Below are 7,405 nucleotides of genomic sequence, written 5' to 3' on the forward strand. Positions count from 1 at the left end.
ATTGAGATTCGCATGTATCATACCCCCCGCAGTCAGTCACACTGAGACCGTATGATACATGCGAATCTCAATGCAGTTCTAAGTGAAGACTTTCTTTCTTTGTCGAGTGTCTTGCGACTCCCATACATAGCATTCACCATTTGTAGCTCTCTTTTCTCTTCCTTCGACTACACCTACGGCATCATATGGCTTCCGACGACCCCCACGCTTCACTAGACACGACACGTGTGTCTGCTTGTTGCTATCAAACTACCTGTTCCCCTGCGGCGGTGTGCCTCTTGAGCGCCCTTGCTCGTTCCTTCTCTCAAAGGACGTGAAAAAAACCGAATGGGCAGCAGAAGGAATCAACAGCTAGCCTGAATGTGAAGACTTCATCTCGGACGTCTGTGACTACGGGTTCTCTTCTTTTCCAAGAAGCTCCCTAACAACCCTTTTTCGGCCCCTTTTGTCTCACTCTCTTCCTCTTTTTTATCTTCTCTGTTCTTCTGAACTTTCTCTTCATCATGGTCCTAGTCCGTCCGCCTATTCCTGTCTCTTCTCGGCCTTCTTCACACCATCGATATGGAAGTTTGACAGCTCGCGAATCTTACCCTTCATCGTCCTCAAGAAATCAGGCGAGACCATCTCAAGGCCAGAGAGGCCGGAAAGCAATATCTTATCTACCTCATGACAAGACTTTTCCGCCTTCTTTTTCTTCCCGTTTTCCTTTCTCAGCATCCTCGTCATTCGGAGGAGAAAAGAGAATGATGGAGTCATCGATACTCAAGAAATCTCCCCGTGTCTCACCCCGTCCCCCCGGGTGTACAGACACCCACGACCAGGGAGGGGTGTATAGTCAGCTCGGACACCCAGAGCAAGAAAGAAAAGATGGGATTCCCTTGATGAAACGTATCTATATGCACGAGAGAATCGATTCTGATCTCTCGGCTTATATTCGGAGTCTTCTTTGTCATGAAACAGGCATAAGAGCTCTACGGCAAGTCTTGCATGAAGCTACTGACCAAGGATACTTCGATTCCTCCCTAGAGCCTCAGACCCCTACCAAATCTTCTTTGCCTCCTTTCAAACAGACTCCTGCCCTAGTCAGGACTAGTGTAAAACTCGATCCTCTCTCTGAAGGTTTCATGGGATTGAGAAGCTTAAATGAGAGAAATTCACATGCTGGCGAGGATGATACGACAGGCCAGCCACATCTCCTTCAGAATATGTGGAGAAAGTATGTGCTTAATGACCCTACCATAGTGGAGGAAGAGGAAGAAGAAAGGAAGAGAATAAAAAGACAAGGAGAAGGGAGTTGCTATGAAGAGCTGTCTGGAGAAGAAGAAGGAGTTTCAGCAGAACAGCAAGGTATATGCAGGCTTCTCAAAGAGGGAGAGATTGTCTACACGACATACACCCCAACTCAATACAATACGACCAAGAAACATCTCATGTATTAGATACAAGGTGTCATGCAATCTCTCTCTCTTGTTCTCTCGATGTACCGAGGAGAGGGAGGTGTAGGTGTGAGGGAGAAGCAAAGAACACCAATGCGAGTAATGACTGCGCTTAGGCTTAAAGCCGTTCTCTTTCTTGGCGTTGTTAACAAAGAAAAGAAGAAAAGGAGAAAGAAGAAAAAGAAGAAGGCAAAGGGGCGGGGAGACTAAAATACAGGAGAGAGAGATTCAAGGTGGCCGAGGAGAAGTGTGAAGAGACTAGAGAAAGTGTTCCTATTCATTCTTGAGGTGTACATACACCCGAGGGAACGTGAAGGAATCGCGGAGGATAAGAGAGGGACAAAACTCGAGTGAGACGTAGAGACAGAGGATGCTGCAGAATAAGAAAGAGAAAGCCTGTCGCAATGAAAGTAGATGTGTAGATGGAGCTCATGGACGTCTTCTATGATATGATAAAGAAGGAAATCTATTCAAGTTCAGTGCTTTGCTAGAGTCGTAAACCTTCCATTCAACACAAAGATAGACAGAGAGATATGCAGCAATGGGGAAGAACGCAAGGGGGCTCGTAGCCGTACGACTGAGAAGTGGAGAGCTTCAACAGAGAGAGAAGAAAGAGCCCTTTTCTTCTTCTCTCTTGAGCTGGCTCACCAACAGAAGCACGAAGAACATCGACGTGATGAGAAGAGAGAAGTCGATTGAAGAAAAAGAAAAAGAAAAAGTATCAAAACAACTTCTCCTTATTCGCTCTAATCTCATCTCCGGGGAGCTTTGAAGGTTTACACGCCTGTCTCTCTTCTTTCTTTTCTTCACACGTATAGGAAAATAGCGTCGCTTTTTTCCTTTCAGCCGCTCCCCCTGTAGGAGATTTCTTTGCATTCGCATCGTGCCTCCTCTCATTCATTTATCTCACTAAGTCGATTTCCTTCATGCGCATCGATCCGCCTGTCTCTCTCCCTCTGCCCTATGTGCCTATGTAGGGAGCTGATAGAGAAGATCCTCTTCTCTCTGCCGAACTCCACTTTCATGTCCTTTTTTCTACCGACACAATGAAAGAAAAGCAGCGAAACTTCCTTATTTATTTTCTACGAGAGAACAGAGAAAGACAAAAAAGATCAGAAGGAGGAAAAGAACTTCCGTGTAGCATATCGAGAATATGGAGCTCAAAAGAAAGAAAAATTTCAATTCACATTCTCCACTCTACAACGCGACGGTCCGCGCCTTCTCTCTCCTCTCTCTTCTTCACGTCTCACTATGCTCACTCTTGACAGATTCCTCAATTGTCTATATCTATCTATCTATCTTTAATGTATCTATCTATCTATCTGTCAGTGTGTCGGTCCTCATTATCATCTCCTTTTCCGTGAATGAAGGAAATGTCTGGCGACGTCTTCTGTTCTATCAAATCTTTCTTTCTCTCTCTTCCCATGTTTACATATATATGTATAGACATAGATAGCTCTAAACTTCTATAAACAAGTATATAGATATATGTATCTGAATAGATATATGAATGTATAGATAGCCATGAAAGTACACATGCCTGCTTCCGGCAGCGGTAGGATGGGTGCACCTCTGTTGTAAGGCAAATGAAGAAGAAAAGAAACATCTCTAAAAGTTTATCTTTCCTCTTCTTTTTCTTTCTCTTCTTCTTTTCATCCTCTCTCACTACACATCCTACTTTGAACTCGCTTTCGTCTTCTTCTTCTTTTGCCTTCTCTTTATTCGTGAAAGAAAGAAAGAGAAAAGAGGGATAGGACAGCGCTAAAACGAAGAGTTAAGAAGCTCAGTTGAAATTGATGAAGATGAAAGGAGAGAGAGAGAGAAAGAAAAATAAGTGTCTCTCGACAATACCAACAAGTGGAAAAAAACATACAATGAAGACAATCCAATTCCTCCCTCCTCGGGTGTACGTACACCTCATCCTCCCTTCTCACAACAAAAAAATAGTAGCATCTGTATCTATATCTCTCTACAATATAAACAGAAGGCTCACTTGTAGATCCATACATATACATTACATATATACTCCTTGTGTCTATGCACATCACCTCTATGTATATATATCTCTTTACAGCAGAAAACAGATGTCTACAAATGGAGGAGGTGCTCGGGGTGTATGTGCACTATGAGGATTCCTCCCCTTCCACCTCACGCACTGAATTCTCTGATCTATTTTACATCGGACTGAAGAAAACAAGAGACGAAAGGTGAGGGCGCCTTCTTCGTCACTTCCAAAAATACTTGTATCTTCTTTCTCAAACTAGGCGAGTCTTCATGAAAAGAGAAGCAAAACACTAAGACAGCGTCAGACACACAGAAATCGAGAGATAGAGAATCTCTGCTGTGCTTGTACACTCGACATATAGAAGAAGAAGACATAAAAAGAGAAGGTATCTCAAGTCACGAAAAAGAAAAACCCCCCCGAGGTGACTCCACTTTCAACTCCCTACATACTTAACGCTCCACATCCACTACAAACAAATGCAGTTTCTTTCGTTACACTACAGACATATATATGCCATACATACGTGTATATACACTACAGACCATAGCTGTATGTGTATGGGTATACACACTACGTATATACATACACATACACCCCACATATCGAACACCTATACACACATTGATATCTATATACATACGCGCACCATGTGTCCGTATATATATATATATATATCTATATGCATGCGCAAGCATATGCTCCATAGATCATGTATGTGTCGAGTCATTCTTCTCCGGGAAAGGTTTGGTAATTTGGTCGAATGGCCTTCCCGTGAAATTTCCTCGGAAATCATGAGAGCGAAGACAGACAGTCGCACGCCCCTCTTCCCTTCCCTCCCTGCTGTTCTCGTCATTCTTCGTCTTGATCTCTGTTTAGATTTCAAATCTCCCTTATCTGGCTTTCACGCGGGAATGACCTAGTTCTGCTCTGTGAAAGAGCAGGACACTTTCTTCTCGCCACATCAAAAAGACTGCAGGAAGGCACCCCTCACATAAATGTACCCGACGGGGTACATACACCCGAGATGGAGTGTACATACACCCAACGATACCGCTTCGGGTGTCCTGCCCTGTTGTGGTGGCAACAACAGGAACTTCTTGTTTATGATAAAAACATCTTCTCTACCTTTTCTTCTCCTTCCTTCTGGAATCGCTTTCATTCTATTTTCTCACCATTCATAGCCCCTCTGACTATACAAATCCCTACATTGAAAACAAATCTCTGCCCTTGTAAAATCGACCTCAGGTTCTGCTGTCTTATCCTCCCCTCGTCTCCATCTGTACGTGTCTATACACCTCATCTAGTTGCTTTTCTCTCTCTTTTCCGTTCTCTCTAACTCCCTGTCATCTTCTCCTTCTTATCCTTGCTACTTCCCCCATGGCATGTTCTGACTGTAAGGAGTACTACTATTACTGCTACTCCCATAAGGATTTACTGCACCTCCTCCTCCTCCTCCTGGTCTCCCAGGATAGTAAGAAGATGATGGTGTGCCTGCCGAATGATAAGGATGATACGAATAGTTAGCTACACTTTCGCCCCTACTTCTTCTTCTTCTTCCTCCTCCTCCTTCTCCTCCTCCACTCGCTCCTCCTCCTCCTCGTCTGTTTGCTGCATGTGTTGAAAACCCTGGGGAATGGCTCCAGAAGGGATCAGGGCGAGGAGAAGAGGCCGAGGGGGGGAGATGAGACTGAGAATGAGGTGAGAGAGGCGGTGGATAGACAGGAAGAGATACGGCGGGATGCTGGTGAGAATAGAGATGACCGTGAAGGGGGAGCCGCGCAGAATGAGGTGGCACAGAGAGACTCGACAGAGAGGATGAAGAAGAAGAAGAGAAACCGGAGAGATGGGGAGGAAAACGTGAAGACATGTCTGGTCTATATGGATAAAGAGAAGATGAAGAAGAAGAATGGGGGGAAGACGAAGAGTAGGAAGAAGAAAGAGATGTATAGACAGATGGAGGTGCAGGTTGTTCAGGGTAAGAAGATGATCGCTTTGGAAGAGATGAAGAAGATGAAGAGAAGTTCCTTCGTGACGAACCGGGGCTGAGGTGAGATTGCGAAGGAGACTGAAGAGGGTGAGAAGAAGGCTGAGGCGTACAAGAAGTAGAAGAAGATGCAGAGACAACGGGGGAGACAGAATGAGAGGAAGATGACTCAGGTAGAGACATGCTTGGCGAGGACGGAGGGGGAGAAGAAGACAAGGTGAGAGAAGATGAAGAAGAGACAATAGAGGAAGAAGGAGAACAAGAAGAAAGAAAAGAGGATGACGATGAGCGTGTCGAGGTTGAGGAGGAGGAGGAGGAAGAAGAAGATATCTGGTCATCGCCATCACCCGGCTTTTCCCCTTTCTTCTCGACACTTGCTTCTCCTTCTTTCTTTTCATCTTGTTCTTTCTCTTCTTCATCTTCATATCCAGATACTAAAGCTTCTCCACATCTCCTCACAGAATCTTCTTCTTCTTCTTTAGACGAACACGTAAAAGACGAAGAAGAAGAATCTACTATAGTCGACGCCGGACTCTTCGCTCCATTGACAGGACAGGATGAAGAAGACGCCGGTAACGAGGAGATCTCTTCCTCACTTTTTCTCTCCACCGAAGCTTCTATTGCTTCTGCTCGTGGCCCAACTTCTTCTTCTTCTTCACCTCCGGCGATCTCGCTGCCTATCGGGTGTAATCGGTCTTCTGAGAGAGGGGGAGCAAGGGGATCTAAAGATGCCGAGGTACTCGCGTTACTTGAATGAGAAGTCGACGTTGAAGAGAAGACAGAGAAGTCTCTGCTGTAATGATTGAAATAAGAAAAGCCGCTATCTCTTCTTTCTTCAAGAATAGAAGAAGAAGGAGATGAAGAGGCTTGGGGAAAAGAAAGAGAAGATAGCGATGGAGTCGATGCTGTTGCAGGCGAACTGAAGGTGGAAGAGGGATGAGACCGAGGTGAGTTGAAGCGATCGGAAGGAAGAGAGACAAGATCTTGACTTGAAGAAGAAGAAGACAGATCAAGATGCTGACTGGGCCCTTGATCTGGATGAAGCACATCTTTCTCTCCTTCTTTCTCTTCTTCTTCGTCTTTTTCAACTTTCTTTCTCTCCTCCTTCTCCTCTTCCTCTCTTCTTTCATGAGGGTCTCTCTCTCCAAGAGATTCTTCAAGCCGTGAAGAGTCTTCTTGAACTTCCTGGGAAAAGGGAGAAGATTCCGGATAGAAGCGAGGTGGAGATAAAAGCAGACTCGAAGAAGAAGAAGAGAAAGACAACTGAGACGAAAAAGGCGTTGTATCGTTACTATCCCTCTTACTTCTATCATCCGTAATCTTATCATCTTCTTGATCTTCTTCTTCTTGTTGATCTTTCTCTGGGGTGTCATGAGGAATGTCTGAAAAGTGCGCTTGAAGAAGATCTGCTGGAGATCCTTCACCTGCTGAAAGAAGAAGTTGATCGGAAGAAGAAGAGAGAGAAGAGTTGTCATTTATGGTCTCATTCTCATCTCCATCTCCCAGTCTCTCACCTGTCTTTTCTTGTTCTTCTTCTTCTTCTTCTTTATCATTCCTCTGCCCATCTTCTTCTTTTCTTTCAACTTCTGTCTCTTCTTGTTCTCTTTCTTCTTCTTCTTCATTTTCCTTCTTCCTCTTATCTCCTTCTTCTTTTTCTCCACCCTGCGGCTCCACTTGTTTACTTTCTTCTTCTTCTACCTTTGCTTCTTCCTCTTCTTTTTCTTCCTCTTGAGGCAGTTGTCGGGGGGAGGATGAGTGTGACGGTAACGAGGGATCGAGAGAAGAAGAAGAATCTTTTCGTCGAGATGGAGAGATAGAAAGAAGAGAAGAAGAAGGAGAGATAGAAGAAGAAGGGGAAGGAAGATTTACTCTTTCTTCTACATGAGAAGAAGAAGAAGTATGAACAAGTATTGAATGGACAGCCGTATCTTCTCTACTCCCTTTGGTTTGCTTTTCTTCTTTCTTCCTCTCTTCTTCTTC

General features: G+C 44.5%; 2 protein-coding genes across 2 annotated transcripts; both read right to left on the reverse strand.

Annotated features, from left to right (window-relative positions):
* Positions 1-26: 26 nt before the first annotated feature.
* On the reverse strand, positions 27-2,853 carry CSUI_004876 (uncharacterized protein). The gene has a single exon (XM_068065057.1). The coding sequence runs from the start codon at positions 754-756 to the stop codon at positions 523-525; it is 234 nt and encodes a 77-aa protein (XP_067922965.1). The 5' UTR covers positions 757-2,853; the 3' UTR covers positions 27-522.
* A 164-nt stretch (positions 2,854-3,017) lies between these two features.
* Positions 3,018-7,402, reverse strand: CSUI_004877 (uncharacterized protein; the record flags this gene model as incomplete). Its single annotated transcript, XM_068065058.1, has 1 exon — positions 3,018-7,402. A coding segment is annotated over one exon (2,595 nt), but the record flags the coding sequence as incomplete, so codon positions are not given.
* Between the last annotated feature and the right edge of the window lie 3 nt (positions 7,403-7,405).

The sequence above is a fragment of the Cystoisospora suis genome, assembly GCF_002600585.1.
Source record: "Cystoisospora suis strain Wien I chromosome Unknown contig_2334, whole genome shotgun sequence".
Lineage (NCBI taxonomy): Eukaryota > Apicomplexa > Conoidasida > Eucoccidiorida > Sarcocystidae > Cystoisospora > Cystoisospora suis.

Coding starts and splice junctions, on each gene's coding strand:
- CSUI_004876 (XM_068065057.1), bottom strand. CDS start 756: ATGACTCCATCATTCTCTTTTCTCCTCCGAATGACGAGGATGCTGAGA.